Here is a 16,818-nt window from a genome sequence, read left to right as displayed (position 1 = left end):
GTTATAAGTAGAGACCTCTAGCCAGGCATGGTGGTGCCTTCCTTTGACTCAGTACTTGGAAGGCAGAGATAGGTTGATCCTTGAGCTCAAAGCCAACCTGGTCTACACAGAGTCCTGCCTAGCCAGAGCCCATAGTGAGATCGTGTCTCAAACAAAACAATGGCACCCAAGTTTGGTAGAGAAGGATGAACCACAGGTATGGCATGGCTGGGCTTGAGGGTTGTCCAACGTTTCAGACGCACTTTGGTCAGCTCTTGGCTGGTCTGCCTAGGCCCACGCGCTCTCACTGACTCCCGTCACTGGGATTGATAGCAGTCACCTCCCCCACTTGCAGCCTGAGGAACTCTGATCTTCAGTGACTTCCAGAAGCCTCTAAATGCAGCTGTTGCTGAGGCAGGTCTGTACTTCTTTGGCCTCTGAGAACATGGCTTTCTAGTACTTCAATGGTCTGGAAAAGACCACAGGGAACCTGCTCCTGCGTCAAGGAGTAGCTGCTGTTTTTGTATTCAGTGTGGTCAGTAATAACGAGATGATGGGAAATCTGTGGATATGCACGCATGTAGGTTGCATGATTGTGTCATACCTTGATTGGTTACTTCTGCATTGCTGTGACCATAACACCAGATGGAAACAACAGAAGAAAGGGAAGGTTTATTTGGCTTGTGTTTCAGAGGGTTTTAGGTTATGGCAGGGGAGGCTGTGGGAATGTGAAAGCCTGCTCACACTACAGCAGATCAAAAAAGCAAGAGGATGTGGGGCAGGAAGCAGGGCTTAGGCATAACTTTCAAAGGCTGGTCCCAGGCAGGCCCTGCCTCCTAAAGGTAGCAGTAGAGGACTGGGGAACAAGCATTCAAACATGAGCCTGTGGGGGACACTTCAGATTCAAACCATCACAATGCCACGTTACATAAGGGACTTGAGTGTCCTCTGATTTTAATAACAGCAATGGCGTTGTTCTGAAGCCAATCCTCTGTGGCTACTAAGAGATGGCTCTACTGGGTTTCAACCTATGTGACCTACAGTCTCAATTTCTTTATCTATGAAGTGTATCTGCTCGTGGCTGCTGCAGAAGACTTTAGGAAAGGATTATTAGGAGATTTAAACAGAACAATAGATGCTCCAGGCAGGCAGCAAAAACGAGCATTTCCTAACGGAATAGTGGGCAGCACTTGGTTACTCTCCTCGAGTGTAAGGAGGCACAAAGCCTTACATGTCTTCCAGACTCTTGGACTTAGAAACTTAGCCAGGCATGGTGGCTCAAGCCTTTAATTCCAGCACACAGGAGGCAGAGGCAGATGGATCTCTGATTTCGAGACCAGCCTGGTCTACAGAGAAAAAAGAAGGAGAAAATAAATTTAAAACTTATAGTTAGCTAGCCTTAGCTTCCAGCGCCCCTCTCCTGCCTTACCAGCAGACATGGGACCCCAGGTCGCTTCCCTACAATGAGGTTGCCTCCCTGGCAGAACTAGGCTGTGAGGAGCCAGGCCAGGGTCTCTCTCAGTGGCACCTGAATTGTAGCTTCAGGCAGAGCCAAGGGGAGGGATAAGGTCTGCCTCAGACCATCATTCCCATCTCAGCTCTTTTGAGATGTGTGCTGCCAGAGATGGGCTGGGGAGCCACCTAAGAGTCCAGAAGACGCCGTGTGCCAAACAAGCGCTTCTCTTATCCCAGGATTTGCTTGGTTTGGTGACCACTCTTTCTCTCCAAGACTTTATTTATTTATTTGTGAGATGGTGTTTCTCTGTGTAGCCTTGGCTGTCCTGGAATGTGCTCTGTAGACCAGGCTGGCCTCTAACTCTCAGATATCCACCTGCCTCTGCCTCCCAAGTGCTGGTATTAAAGGTTTGCACCACCACTCCCCATCTCTCTCTGCAAGACTCTTAAGTTCTTCTCATGGCAGGACCTTTATTTGATTCAGGAGAGTCCATTGGGCTCTTTGAGGCTCACATGGATTATGCCCAAAGGAGTTGGTACAGCAGGAAGAGGGTGAAGTCCACCCCAAAGGAAGCTAGCAGGGCCTATGGTGGATCCCAGGCATCTTCAGGGGAGAGTGATGGCAGGAGGCTATGGTGAGTGGGTATGGCAGTCAGCCCCCAGGCCTTATGGCTTTTGTCCTAGAACATCCCAGCAGTTTGGTTCCCAGGCAAGCCCTGGCTGGTTTTAGGGAACACTCAAAATCTCCACCAGGGGGCAGCATGCCTCAACATGCCCTTGTTGGCAAGTCAAACTGGGTCATCCCTTAGTGAAATGTTCCTAGTGGCTCCAGAGACCCAGCACTTCACGTGGCAAGGCTTTTGTAGGGTTTTGCCATGTAGTCCAGGATGGCCTGGGACTTATTTTGTAGCCCAGACTGGCTTCAGACTTGCTATCTTCCTGTCTCAGCCACAATGTATTCTTTGGGTGACCTTATTTCTTCTTTCTTCCACCCTCCTCGATTCTTTTTATCCTTCTCACTTCTTTTTAAAAATCCTTGTCTGAGCACATAGGTGCAGTGCTAATAGAGGCCAGAAGAGGGCGATGGATCCCCTGGAGCTGAAGTAATAGGTGTTTGTGGTCTGGGAGCCAAGCTCTGGTTTTCTGGGAAATCAGGAAGTGCTCTCAAGCTCTGAGCTATCTATCTCTCCAGCCCCCTTCACACTTCTTTCCCTCGTTCTTTTATTATAGGCTTGCTAGGTAAAATACAGGATGCTGTACAGAGAGGGAAGTTTGAAAAGGCTATATGAAGAAGAGGAAAAGCTATATGAAAACTACTGTTTTACAAACTTGATAAAAATACATTTAAAGTTTCATTAACAGTACCTTACACAGAATGTTCCTCTCTGAAGCCATAGATAATTAAACAAAAAGCCAATACCAGATGTGGGACACCTTTTGTCATGGTGTTGATGTGGGGTCCACAGACACCCCCCCCACACACACACAAACAATAAGGCTATTGCCATCCCTCTTGGTTACCCAGGAATAGGTAAGACATCACCACTTTGATCATTGGACATGGAGAAAGCAAGCTGGTAATGACCTGCAAACATCCTCCCTGATGGCTGGATGTCATAGAGCCAGGAGGTGCTGTGCCATTTGCTGGGGGAGAAAAGTCATGAAGAATCTCATCCAGATGTGAACCCTGTAAGCTACAATAATGACCAGCTTGGAAAGATATGCCCACTGGTACAATAATGGCATGGATCTTATTGGAGTAGTGAACAGCATTGGAATCAAGGTATATTCTGCAGGAGGAAACTCATATCTGATACGATAAGCCTGACCAAGAATTTGTGGCTGGAGAGGTCATAGAACCTACTGCTATTATTTTGCTAACAGAATATAGTATCACAATACTTTTTAAAGCCTTAACTTTTAGCATGTGCAACTCTCACCTGCATCAGAGAAACTCTCCACAGCACATGGTGGTTAATACAGATCAAATGCAGAGAGTAAGTGACTTGGGTACTCAAGCCCTGAATGGGACATTTATGTCCCTCCCTATGCTGCAAGGCACAGAAAGTTTTTAAGAGCCACAGGCTGGGGATGTCTTTTGGGTATGATAAGGCTAACACACTCAAGCTCACAGTAGCTGTGGTTGCCAGCGCACCATCAAACCAGACAGTACTCCAGTATGTAAAGGGAAGAGGCCCCCGAGGCCCGCCACTGAGCTCAAGAGCTACTGGTAGTTGGTGGCCCCGGGAAGAATTTATCTTCTTTGACAGTGTGACCATGGCAGTTGCTTGTGCTACAGTGGCTGGAGCCCCATATCCATGAGCGTTGGGTATATGGGTGGCATTGATTTGACCCAGTGGTTAGAAAAACAAAAGAAGGCATGAAGTTGAGAAGACATGTATGTGATGTGCAGGATTCTGGGAGGAGTTGGAATGGGAGAAGGAGGAGGAATAAGATCTAAACCTATTGTATTTATGTGTGAAATTATCAAGGAACAAGTAAATATTTTTGAAAAGATTGGGATGTTCAGTTAGACTTTAATGTTAGATAGTGAATACATTTAAGTACCATCCAATCCCACCCTTTTGTTCTTTCAAAGTCTGACAACTTTCTCTTCCTTACTTTTCCTGCACTCTTTTGTGATTCCAGTTACTGTCCCCTCCCCTGCCTACTCAGGAAGGAGGAGACAATCTTAGCCTGTTTGGAAAATAACTCAGGAACCTGGAGGTTATAAAGCACAGTGGGTACCTTGGCTCTGATCCAATTCTACCATCCACACCCTGAAGAAAATGGGTCCAGTACTGCTGGAAGCTCAGTTCCTGGTATTATGTCAACATGACATCATCTCAGAGGAGGGAACCTCGATTGAGGCTGTATGGCATTTTCTCAATTTGTGATCAATAGGGGAAGGCCTAGACCACTTGTGGGTGGTTCTATTCCTGGGCTGGCGGTGCTGGGTTCTGTAAGAAAGCAGGCTGAGCAAGCCATGGGAAACAAGCCAGTAAGCAGCACCCATCTATGGCCTCTGCATCAGCTCCTGCCTCCAGGTTCCCGCCCTCATTGCTTTTGATGATGAACTGTTATGTTGCCTTTGGTAATGGTGTTTCATCAGAGCAATAGAAATCCTAAGACAGTTCCCATCTATAAGATGGGCATAAGAGTCTGTGCCCTCAAGTGTGCGCATGACTCTGCTCCCCTCCACAGAATAACATAGCTTGGTGAGAGTCAGGCTTCACACTTGGCTTTTAGCTCATTCCCAAGGTGCAGCGCATGGCATCAGCCAGCCCCTTGGGTTCTGCCCTGTTCTCATTCTCTAGACTAATCATCTCTTGGCAAGAGTTGTGTCAGGAGCCAGGGACTCAAGCCAGTGTCTGTGTACCATGCACGGGGCAGGAAGTTGAGAAAGAAACTGGAAGCCTGGTCCCAGTTCCTCATAGGTGTGGTGAGCATCAGGTGGTCATCCCTACAGACACAGCATGAGCAGAGGGCAGAACACCAGGCACAGGCATACAAGCCCCTTCCAGCCCTCTATGAGGCTCCTCGAACAACCTGCTTAAGCACTGGGGCTCTTAATTCCTCCGGCTGTCCAAGCAGGGAGAGGTGGGATACCCAGTACACTCTTCTGAAGGATGCGGACAGTCAAAGCATTCCTTACCTCCTTGGCAAAGCAGGGTCTTTTGAGGGGGTACCATGGGGCAATAAAGCAATGCTTTCTGACTAAATAAAAAACAAAAAACTCAGCTCCTAGAGCTGTCACTTAAAGCTCTATGACATCAGTGGCTAATTTAGCCCCTCTGAGCCCAGTTGCTTCATTCATAAAGTGGCTTAATAAGGTGTATTGGGGTGGTGTGAAGATGGCATGAGCCAAACTTGTAAAGTACTTGGAACAGTGACAATCCTCTCCAAACAACAGCTGTTGTTATTGTTTTGCCCAGCGGCAGGCAGAGTAGCATGTGACTGCTTTTGCAGTGGGGAAAGTTATTTTGATTGATTGAAATGTGAGTTGTGAGCTCAGAAAGAAGGAGATGTTTTGGGGATAATGGGTGGGAACCATGCCCCTGGCTACCCACCTCCCGCAAGGGGCATGGGGCGTCTGTGTCTGAAACTCCCAAAGGAAACCACTGTCAGGTTGCATGGCCTGGGTCTTGGCCAAGTGTGTCTCTGTCCGGGGTGCTGAAATATACTGACTGCTCTCTTCCTTATGACTCCTGGGAACCACGTGCTCCCTTCCTTCTGGCCCTCTGCTTAACTTACAGGAATACACTAATCGTCTACTATGTAGTGAGTGGAAGGAAAAAGGATTCAGATAATCTTCATCTTAAGTTTTACACAGAAAGGGAGTCGAGCACAAATGTCTTAGGATACATAAGGTCAACTAGTCATTTCCCTATTCTTGGACCTCAGTGGCACCCATCTCTCGTTTTCCTTCTTGCTTCTTTCTCTTTTGCAACCTTTATATCCTCCAACACCTTTCATGCTTTTAAAATTCGATCACAGCAGATATGTCTTCCCCAGTCTCCCTTTCTCTGCTCACTGGTGCCACATTGTCAGTTGGTCTAATGATCATTTTTAGGAATGAAAGGGGCAGTAGAGAGAAAACAGAAAGAGGTTCTGGGTCTCTGGGAAGAGGGGGATCCGCCTAGACAGGGGTGAGCTCCTCATCGTATTTCTGCATGCCCTCGTCTGGGAGAAGCACTTCAACCGTGAAGCTGACCTTCTTGGCATGGACGAAGCTATAGGTGTTGTCAAAGCGCAGGACATCTAGGAGACAAATGGAAGATTAGTTCTCACTGGCTGTGCTTGCCAAACTGGTGCAACTTCCCACTGTGCCTTTTACCTCCCTGTGGGATCTGTCACCCTGAGCAGAGCATGTAAACTGACACTACCTTGTCCTGGCGTCCTGGCGTCCTCCCAAACCTGGCTTTAGTTGCATCATCAAGTTGCATCATCGGACAGTGAGAACAATGGGTGTTAATTACAGCCCACTGTCTTCACATCTGCTTGCTCTCATGATGAGACATAAGTTGAGAGCAACAGAGGCTTCCTAGCTCCCCTGAACAAAGTGGGGGCTAGGCAAAGCGTGAAGTAATTGTCTTAATCCTCAAACCATGGGGGACCCAACAAACACTCCTTCCCAGGTTGAGCAGTATTTTGCACTTGTGCAGCTACACTGAGGCTGATATGGAGCTGAGATACCATGGCATTCAGCTGTGAGGCTGTGCCTAAGTTGGCTTACTTCTCCCAGCCCCCTGGGGCGGGGGTGGGAGGTGGGGGACTCTGGTCTATTGTCCTTTGCTTGTGTCCTGTGGCCTAAGCACTCTCAGTCCACGGGGCTCATGTGTCTCTGACCCTTGGTGCACCCTAGGTGTTCATGAGTATGACTTGAGAATGAATGAAGGCTCTAACCTGGACTGTATGTCCTGGTATGTGTCTGGGGAAAGGGGCCACTGCCCGTGTTCATCCTTTAAGTCATGGGAAAGGTGGCTCCCATCTTCGGAGCCCATGCACAGCTAGGGTGGACTTACAGACACCAGCCTCTGAGCAGGTGAGGCTCCCGTCCTCAGGCACCATGTGGGCATTGTAGCGCTGGCTGGCCAGCACCTCAGTCATCTCCCCGGCCTTCTGCCTCTCCCCCATCTTGGTCTTGAGGAAGACTCCAAAGCCAATGTCTGCACCATCAGAGAAGAACTGCCACCTGTGAGAGATCAAGTTGATCAGTGTGATGGGTCCCTGAGGGTGAGAGCCCAGCGGCGGTGGGGGAGAGGCGTGATGGTCTGTCCCCCTTACCTGAGAACACAGCCTGGAAACAGGATCTCATATTCCACCTGGTGTGAGGAGCCACGGCTAATCTGCACTGAGTGCTCGTACTGAGTCTTCACCTGGTCCCTCACGTACATGGACTTGGGGATCTCCCCGCCATAGTTGATCTATAATAGATTCTAGGGTCACTTTCATCATCACCGGGAAGATTTCTGCTCCCCTTCCCCAAACCCTTTCCTGGCTCTCTAGGCTGAACCAGCACTTCCTTTGGAAGCTTCTTCTTCCAGTTTATTTCCAAATCAAAACTTCATTTCATCTTTCCCTGCATATCTTCTCAGGAGCTCCTAATAAGTTGGGCCCACTCTGCTTAATGCCTGGGATCTATATCCAGGGGTCTATCTGGAGATGTTTGTGGAATGGATAGGCGATGGAAAAGGAAGTCATCTCTACTCCTCCAACCCCTTCCTGTCCTCAGGCTCTGTGTACCTTGGTCAAACATTTGGGGTTCCCATCTGGGTCAGTCAGAGTTCCCCCAAAATGAGCAGGCAGTTCCTCAGGACTGATGAGTTTCAGCAAACCTTCCTTCCAGCTCTCTGGGAGTAGGGAGGTCGAATGATTGTTATCACACGTGGAAGGGACCAAACACCCCCTCCCTTCCAGGATACCCTGAAGTTGTGTCTCCAAGCTCTGTGGGGGTTAGGCTGCCAGGAATAGCTTTCAAGTCTGCTAGATGTGGGCTATAGGAAATGGTTTTTCCTAGCATCCAGTTGCTACGGAAACATGTTGACCCTCGGCTGATGGGCTAGGACATTCTGGAAGGTCCCCCAGTCATGAGTAGCTCATAGTTGTTTCATTGTTTTAAGGAGACTTTAAAGCCCTGTGGGTCAGGACCTTGTTGAGATTATTCAGTAAGTCAGATCTTGTGGCAGGAGCAGATCTGTCTAGAGAGACCTGCCTCTTTCATCACCACCACCATCAGATAAAAGGCCATTACTGTTATTCATATATGAACCTCTAGGGATCCTGGGGATTGCTGTGGTCCTAGTCCTGTGGCTAACCTAAGTTGACCCTTATGACTCTGGCATATTCCTACTCTCCAGTGGGAAATGGGAAATATCACAATGCCTGGAATGCTGGGGCCAAATGTACTGAGCCTTGTGGGGCACCAAGGGCATAGAGTTGGGTTCATATTGAGCCAGCATTTGGCATCTCCTCATAACCACTATCTTGTCATCTATTATAGTGAAACTGGGTAGAGGTAGGAGCTGGGGTACTGGGAAAAAAGAGAAATCCAGGAACATAAGACTCCCACCCTATTTCTAGATCCTCAGTTCACATAGTTAGATAGTCTGAATATCTGCTTGGGAGGCTCACTGGTTTGTGCTTGAGAATCCGTTCTCTTCATTTTATCCTATCTGTCTGTCTGTCTATCTATCTATATATCTATCTATCTATCCATCCATCTACCTACCTACCTATCTGTGTATCATCTACTTATTTTACTGTGCCATGGATGGACCTCAGGGTCTCCCATGTGCTGGGCAAATGCTTGGTGACTGAGTTACAGCCACCACCCACTTCTGCCACTTGTAAAAGCAACTCTTGTCAGGGCAATGACATACAATGGTAGTCTCAGCACTCAGGAGACTGAGGCAGGAGGATGGTGAGTTTGAGGCCACTCTGTCTCAGAAAACAAAACAAAACAAAATAAATAAAAATAAGTTGTTTTTCTTGTAGTAGCATGCAAAATTGAGGAAACAGGAACATACCAACAATACCTTTAAAACCATGATCTATTCTGTTTGTACTTCCTTCTACAAAAATCTGTTTGGTATTTGTTTGTTTATGAGTTTTAAAATTACTTTTACTTATTTTGTGTGTGGGAAGAAGGCGCCTGTGACTGCAGGTACCTGCCGAGTGCTGGAAGGGATGAAGGAGCAGCATCCTCTAAAGCTTGTAAGGCACAGGGACAGGGCCCCTGGAACAACTTACTTCCCAGCACCACAATTTTCCTCCGTGTGTCCTCACTCAGGAATGGCTTCATGAGATTGTAGCCCACAGGGAACAGTTTTGTGGCTGGAAAGACACAGGAAGAATAATGGAGAAACCAAGCCACGGGGCCACATTTCCACAATGGACACAGCCTACTACAGAATCATGATGGACCTGGCCAGCACAGACCCTGACCCATACACCCAAGAAATAGCCAACTAACTGTCCGACCATAAGCTGCCTACCCACCCTGCAAATTAGTCAGACACCAGCCTCATTAGTCAGCCAATAAGCTCACTGGTCTTCCAAACTGACCAGCCTGCTAACAAATAATCTACCAATTCACTAACTCACTGAAGTCAAACTCACCAAGTCAGTCAAACATAAAATCAATTGGCCCACTGACCAACCAGCCAGCCAGCCAATTAACTGCTCTCTTCAGCTACCAACCATTCCTACAAAGAGCAGGCAATCCAAATAACCAGCTGACCATGCAAATTCAGCTGAAGAACAAACCAGCCAGCCAGCCAACCAATATGCCGGGCAATCACCTATAGTGGCATCTTGTTCCAACAGTGGACTTGGGGTGGTGGCCACACCTTAGGGCATGGCTTCAGGTGTGTGGACCTGACCCCTTATGAGGAAGAGGAGGGGCTGGCTCTTGCTCCCTTGGGTTGTGGTCGGAAGATCCTGAAGAGCAGAGGCTGCATCTCCAGGAACAGAAAGGCCACAGCAGTTATTTACCATCATTGTGTGAGTGCTCCCCAAATATTTAGACAAGAAGAGGAAAGGTAGTGGCATATTATTTTGCCAGTAGACTTGGGGTGGTGGCCACACCTGAAGCCACACCCTAAGGTGTGGCCACTACAACCACCCAAACATCCAGTCACCAAAATGCTAACCAGACATTCAATCAACCAAGCTCAAAGCCAATCAGTCAGGCAGGCAGCCCAGTTAACTCTCCAACACATCACTAGTTACTTGGCTAGTCAGACAACCAACCAACTAACCAATCAACTGGACAGCTAGCCACGCAATGAGTGAACCAACTACCAAACAAGCCGTCCTTGTATCTATCTACCCTCCTACCTGAGGAACAGCCACCCAAATGGCTAGTGAGCACTCAGAATAGTGCCAGGCCTGGAACATGGATGCAGGCACAGATTGAGAGCCCTTTACAGAGCAGATAACTTGCTCAGAAAAACACAGTGAGCCGGGTGTTGGGCACACGCCTTCAGTCCCAGAACTCAGGAGGCAGAAGCAGGCGGATCTCTATGAGTTTGAGGTCAGCCTGGTCTACAAGGTGAATTTCAAGATAGCCAGAGCTACGTCAGACCCTGTCTCAACAAACAAACAAACAAACAAACAAAAACAAAAGGACCCCCTTTGAGAGAGAGAGAGAGAGAGAGAGAGAGAGAGAGAGAGAGAGAGAGAGAACCAGAATGAGTAAGAGTATAGACATGGTGGTACCGGCCTGTAATCTCATACACTCCAAAGGCTAAGGCAGGATTGCAAGCCCAAGGCTTTTGTGGGCTATGGAGTGAGTTTAAAGCCCACACGGGCAGCTTAGGGTCAAAGACAGTCCAAGGAAAGAGAGATGATGATGGGTGGGAAAAGGGCATTTCTAGGGGAGCTATTGAAGCCAGCTGCTACCATTTCCTGAGCCCTTCCTCTGAGCCAGAGCCAAGTGGTTGGCATGCAGTCAGCAAACAAACCTCCTCCCAACAGCTCTGGGAGAAGGCTCTGAGCCCCTGAGGTGGACGATAAGGGTGTGGAGGCCCAGGCAGGGGAAATCACTTCACACTTACCTTTCACAATGAGCATGAACTTCAGGGTCTCTGGATAATTCTCTTCAAGGAGGCCAAAGAACTGTGGAACCAAGAAAGCCCCCCTCAGAGCCTAAACTTTCTCCCCTTCCCCTCTTTTGCCATCTCCGGCCTGGAGGTTTTAAGAGAGAAGTTTTCCTTTTTAGTATAACCTCAGACTGTTAGAACCAATGCTCATAGTAACTACATAAGCAGATGGTAAATCGTGTGACTACGCGTGTGTCAGATGTTCAGTGTGTGCCCAGCACTGTGCTCAGGGTTCAGACTCACCGAGCTTCCCAGTCTCACTGTCCTGCTCTGGAGGTGAGGAACTTGAAGCATGCTGGGGGTGCAGGGCAGACACGGGTGGGCGCCCAGGGAGGGTAGGGTGGACGCCCAGGGAGGATAGGGTGGGGGTGGGGGTGGATGACTTGTCCAGGGCTCAGAGCAAGGGACTGACAGGGCTGGGACTGTGGAAACAGGCCCTGTGCTCTCTTGAGGTCTGCTATGTGAGCTTCTAGCAGTCCTATTAAGGTTTCATTCAGGGGGGTGGGCCAGGAAGGAAACCACCTTTTATTAATTTGTGTTCTTAGTGAACCAAGCTTGTCCCCCAAGAGTGAGGGCGTGTGTGTGTGTGTGTGTGTGTGTGTGTGTGTGTGTGTGTGTGTGTGTCCGTCCACCCCGGGCCTCCTCACCTCCTGGTACACTTCCACCAGAGGTTTCCAGAAGTGCTTCAGTCCCAGACCCTCGCAGTCAAATATCATCACGATGGTTTCAATCTTCCTCCCCAGCTGTGAGGGTTAGGAAGGGGCAGCGCCAGAGTGTGGTGACCCCTCAGGATGCTTCCAAACCTCCACTCTGATCTCAGAGTAGCAAGTGGCCAAGGATGAACACATCTCCCCACGCATCTGCCCACCCACCTCCCCACCCCCCACCTCTGACCACGGCAGTAGAGAGAACGCTGGTGTGTTCTTGGGACCATGGTTCTCTGGCAGCCTCTCCTGCCTCCTCACTCACCCCTACCAGTCAGAACCTCACCCGCTCTGTCTGCAGGTCACACTCGTGCAGAATGCGCTCACAGTCCCTCATCTTGGTCTTCAACAGGTCCTGCTTGGTAACTGAGAAAAGCAACCCTTTGGGGTCCAGTGGCCCGATGATATCATACCATACAGGGCAGCCATCCCGGTCATAGCCACACAGACCTCCAGGCATGTACTTCTGGATCACCTGGGCATAGAAAGATACATGACATTCCACATCACATACCTCTCTGGGGCGCCCCCAGATCTGACTAACCCATCAGACCCAAGGCTATATATACCCTGCCACCATCTACCCTGTCCCAATGAGAAAACTGAGGGTCTTGCAAGGGAGGGCCTTGTCCACAGCTGTAAACGCAAAAGCCCGTTACCAGCCCAGCCTGGCTTCAGGCTTCTGGGCTCACTGTACTGCCTGAAGTGTCTTCTGTGTCTTGTCTAGTGGTACTGAGGCAGTTCTGAAGGTCAGCAGATCTGGTTCAATTATAGACACTGCTGTTCCCCTGCTCTGTGTCCTTGAGCAAGGGATGCCGCCTCTCTGAGCTCCATCCCACCTCCTCTTGTGTAAGATGATTTAGATTCCCTCCCTCTGATAAATCCTGGCAAGCACCGCATACTGTCCACAGCTGTGACCCCAGTGTGGGTACCACCCTTACTTACCAGTCCCTTGACAGGCTGTTGTTTTCCCACCTGGAGAGGATGCTTTGAAGTTCTGGGGTGAGGCCACAAAGGGACTGACTGGCCACAGTGACTCAGATACAAGGTTGGGAGTCCAGACAGGACTAAGTTCAAACCCCAGCCTCACCATAGGACTGTGGGACTTTGGGCAAGTTGCTGGACTTACGCTGGACGAAAGTGATGATAACACCTGCCTCGCAGTGTTCAGGTGATTAAATGAACTCATAGCTGGACTTTTTACCTCTCCTGCCTCTGCCTCCCAAGTGCTGGGATTAAAGGTGTCTGCCACCATGCCCGGACAATGCTGGAACTCTTGAAGCAGGGATCATTTGTTACTCTTACGGAAAAGACCCTGTGGGGCTAATGGCTTCCAAGGGCTTCTCTGCTCACTGTTCTTCCCTCATGGACTCCAGTGACCAGAGGCTGCTTGGGTGACATGCCTACTGAGACGGAGGTGTTTGTGGGTGGGGGCTCACCTCTGGGGGCTGCCAGTCAAGGATGTGATCAATGTCCATGGTCTTCCGGAACTCCATGTACTGAAAATGTAAGGGTGGTTAGACCCTGTGGGGCTCCCAGAACCCTGAAAGCGGCGAGGAAGTAGAGGTATAAGGCAATGATTGTCGCCCCCCTCCCCACCCCAGCGAATACTGTCTCCAAATCCTCAGGGTGGATCTTTACCTTGCGGAGCATGGCCTCAGATTTCTGAAGGTCAAAGTTCCGAGCTGAGGGAAGATGGGGGGGGTGAAGATGGGACAGGGCTGTCTTGCCACACCCTAACTAGTGAGAGTAATGTGTGTGGGGGTGTGTGGGTGTGGGTGTGTGGGTGTCTCGGGAGTTTGAAGAGAACTCTGCCTTTTTCTCTCCTCCCTAGACCTGAGCATGTGAAACAAGATGGCATGGCCAGATTCTGAGAGCCATGGATTGTTGTGGAGCTGCGGCTCCAGGTCCTCTTGCTGTCCCCTCATCTCCAACATCCCCATCTCTCCCCTCACCTCGGAGCCAACGAAGAAGGAAATAATCATCGGGGTTTGGCAGGGCGGGCAACACGTCCTGGACATTTTCTCGGAACTAGAAAGAAAAATGCCTGTTGACATGTCTCTCACACCGAGCCTTGGCCTCTCAGCTCCTAGATTCAGCGATCCCCTCCCTCCCTCCCTCCCTCCCTCCCTCCCTCCCTCTGACAGTGGCATTGGGGGGGAGTGGAAGGATGGGGAGTGTGTGAACAAAGGCAGGATGCGAGGATGGATGAATGGGCAGGCGGAGAGAAAAAGTGAAGGATCAACTGATCAAGGATGGATGGACAGGTGGATCTTAAATAGGTAGGCAAGTGGAGAGGAGAGATGGGTGGGCGAATGGAAGGAGGAGTAGACTCGTGGGTGGATGAGTAGAGAGGACTGGGGGTGTTTTTCTGGCTCCCTTTATGTGTTCACTTATCTTTACATCTTACAAAAACGTGGGTCTGAAGGGAAGGAAGGAAGGAGGGAAGGAAGGAGGGAAGGAAGGAAGGAGGGAAGGAAGGAAGGAGGGAGGAAGGAAGGAGGGGGGAGGGGGAAGGAAGGAAGGAAGGAAGGAAGGAAGGAGGGAAAAGGCTCATGATCAAGGGCCCTCTTCCCTTCAGCTGTGGGCACACTGACATTCTACCCTGTCTCTCTGGTCTGGATCCTACAGACTGGCTTTCCTTTCAGTCTCAGGCAAGAAGAATCCATCAGAGGACAGACAGCTCCCACCCAGGGGGCAGGGAGGGAGGAGGGGGGGCAACTGCCAGGTAGAGCTCTCTGGGTCTGGCTCCTGGGTAAGTTCAAGTCTACTTCTGCACATGTCACCCACATGTACCACCTGTTCTGTCCAGTACTGATGTCCCTGAGCTGTGCAGGATGTGGCCCCTTTGGAGGTGATAGCGAGGAGACAAGGTCAAGGGCATTGCTAGTCAACAGGTGGACACGGGGTCCCGGCGATCCTTCCCACCCCCCCTCAGTCGTCCCCACCCAGGTCCTACAGGAGGGCATCTCTTACCTTGGCCAGGGTCTCTGCCTGTTTGGGGCTCAGATCTCCGACTCGGCCACTCATGGTGATGGCCGAGACTGAAGAACAGTGACCACTGCAGGCAGAGGCCCAGCCTCCTCTGTCTGCCCAGATCCAGCTGGAGTCTTTTGCCCCCACTTCTGGGTGTGGCTCAGGCGCCTCCTCCAGGCCAGTTCTTTAGATTGACCGTTACATAACTGGGATTAAGTGAGGTCCCGTGCTTGGCTCTGGGACAGGTCTGGAGGAAACGGCAGGCTCGGAGGGTGTGCCAGAGGGCCTCTGCTTGACAGACAACTGTAATGGAGGGAGATTGGCCTTCTTCCCCTGCAAGACCCTCTCAGTGATCTCTGGTCTCCAATGCCCACTGTCCCACAGAAGGGGGAGTTCCATGGAGGATAAGCCCCACATCTCAGAGGTGCCTTCCCCTAAGCCACAGTCTCCTCATGCTCCTGATGAAGGAGCCCCCCATACCCCCCCATAACCCCCGCCAAAGCCTTCACTCGCTCTTGCAGGACGGGAATTGGGCCCTGCAGTCTACTGAGCAGCCATGCGCTAAGTTCAGAGTTGGGAGAAGCTCACACCCTTCAGCTGCAGCGAACACCCAGTCAAGAGGCAGACAGGCTCTGGGATGGGGTGCAGTTCTGGGTAGTGCTTGCCTAGTGTACCTGCAGCCCTGGGTTCAATTCCCGGTACTGAAAAAGGGAGAAAAGAAGACAAGCTGTCTGGGACTGAAGCTGGCACTCAAAGCTTTGTCCATGGTGAAGGCTGGTCTTTTCCACCGGGCCGAGGCTACCTTTCCTGGTGTCTTTCAAATTCCATTGCAAGGAACTGATTCTGTAGGTTTGAACATAGGGAAAGGCCAGACACCTTCCCCCGATGTCTGGCGCCTCCAGTCATGCACAGCTCCCATTAGCACTGAGGAGCAGGAGGAGCGGGCGCATGGTCTTGGGGACACGGATGTCTTTTGGGGATTTTCATATATGGCCAGCAAGAGGCATCCACCTCGGGGTGAGGAGGCCGTTGGGTCACCCACAGCAGGTGCTTAGAGAAGCCCAGCAGGTTCCTACATCATTTTCTCTCTGTCACATTCTACCTCCAGAGGGGCCTGAGGCCTATCCCTGCTCTGGGTTTCCTTTTAACCCTTCCAGCCCAGTGTTTCCTGTGGCCGCTCATTTCTAATGGGGGGCTGCCAGTCTGCCCCTCACATGGATGAGAAGGCTGACTGCCTAGGTGTGTGCTGCTAGGGGATTGTTTCCGTCCTCTTCTCTGGAGCCCTGAGAAGGGGAAGCCCATCCTGTCAATTATTGTCTCAATGAAAACCTTCAACCCTGCATGTGTCTATCATCTCAGCACTCAGGAGGCAGAGGGATGGGGGGTGGGTTAGTGAGTTCAAGGACAGCATGGGCTACACAGCAAGACCCCATCTCAGAAGAAACCAACCGACAAGCAAGAAAAGCTGTCTCAAGAGAAATTACACAGGCAGAAATTATCCTGGGCTAGACTTGGTTAACAAAGCTAGGCTAGTCCAAGCCTAGAGCACCCTAGATGTACAATTTTGGGGCAATCCTGGGCCTCTTTCCTGAGCTATCTCAGGGTTCTTTAAGGAGGTGGATGGGGCAATCTGGACACTGCCTGCTGGCCCCTTGCCCGACTTGTGCCCTGATGCAGTTGGGTCCACAGGAGAAAGGGCTACCTTTGTCCGTTTCCCTCTGTCTGGGGCACCTGGTATGTCTCTCTGGAACAGTTAGGTAACTCTCCACACCCAACCCCACCCCAGTTCACATTCCACCCACCCACTTCCCCCAGGCTGGCGACCTGTGGAGATTGGGTTCCACAGCCACTCTGCCATTAGCTCCTAATCCCATCTGTTTCTCACCAGTCTCTGTTTCCTCCCTAATCCCTCTAATGGGAGGTGTCCCATGCTCCAGAGGCTGGGAAGGAAGGCGAGGGAGAAAGGTGAGGGTCCTTCCAGAAACTGTGGTCCTTCATAGGAACTCCGAACCCTTCTGACTGGACCACAAATGTGCCAAGCAGTTTACTAGGCACGAGCCGTCAACAGAACTTCCTGTGATGAAGGACGGACGTGGCCT

General features: G+C 50.5%; 1 protein-coding gene across 1 annotated transcript; it reads right to left on the bottom strand.

Annotated features, from left to right (window-relative positions):
* Window positions 1–3,951: 3,951 nt before the first annotated feature.
* LOC127233765 (SEC14-like protein 3) lies at window positions 3,952–14,855 on the bottom strand. The gene is made up of 12 exons (XM_051200353.1): window positions 14,720–14,855; window positions 13,699–13,774; window positions 13,385–13,428; window positions 13,183–13,242; window positions 12,030–12,218; window positions 11,687–11,782; window positions 10,995–11,055; window positions 9,187–9,270; window positions 7,681–7,787; window positions 7,222–7,361; window positions 6,960–7,129; window positions 3,952–6,195 (listed from the first exon to the last, which is right to left on the bottom strand). The coding sequence occupies exons 1-12, from the start codon at window positions 14,771–14,773 to the stop codon at window positions 6,074–6,076; spliced, it is 1,203 nt and encodes a 400-aa protein (XP_051056310.1). The 5' UTR covers window positions 14,774–14,855; the 3' UTR covers window positions 3,952–6,073.
* Window positions 14,856–16,818: the final 1,963 nt, after the last annotated feature.

The sequence above is a fragment of the Phodopus roborovskii genome, unplaced genomic scaffold (assembly GCF_943737965.1).
Source record: "Phodopus roborovskii unplaced genomic scaffold, PHOROB, whole genome shotgun sequence".
Classification (NCBI taxonomy): domain Eukaryota; kingdom Metazoa; phylum Chordata; class Mammalia; order Rodentia; family Cricetidae; genus Phodopus; species Phodopus roborovskii.
This window is presented reverse-complemented; position numbering and strand designations above follow the sequence as displayed.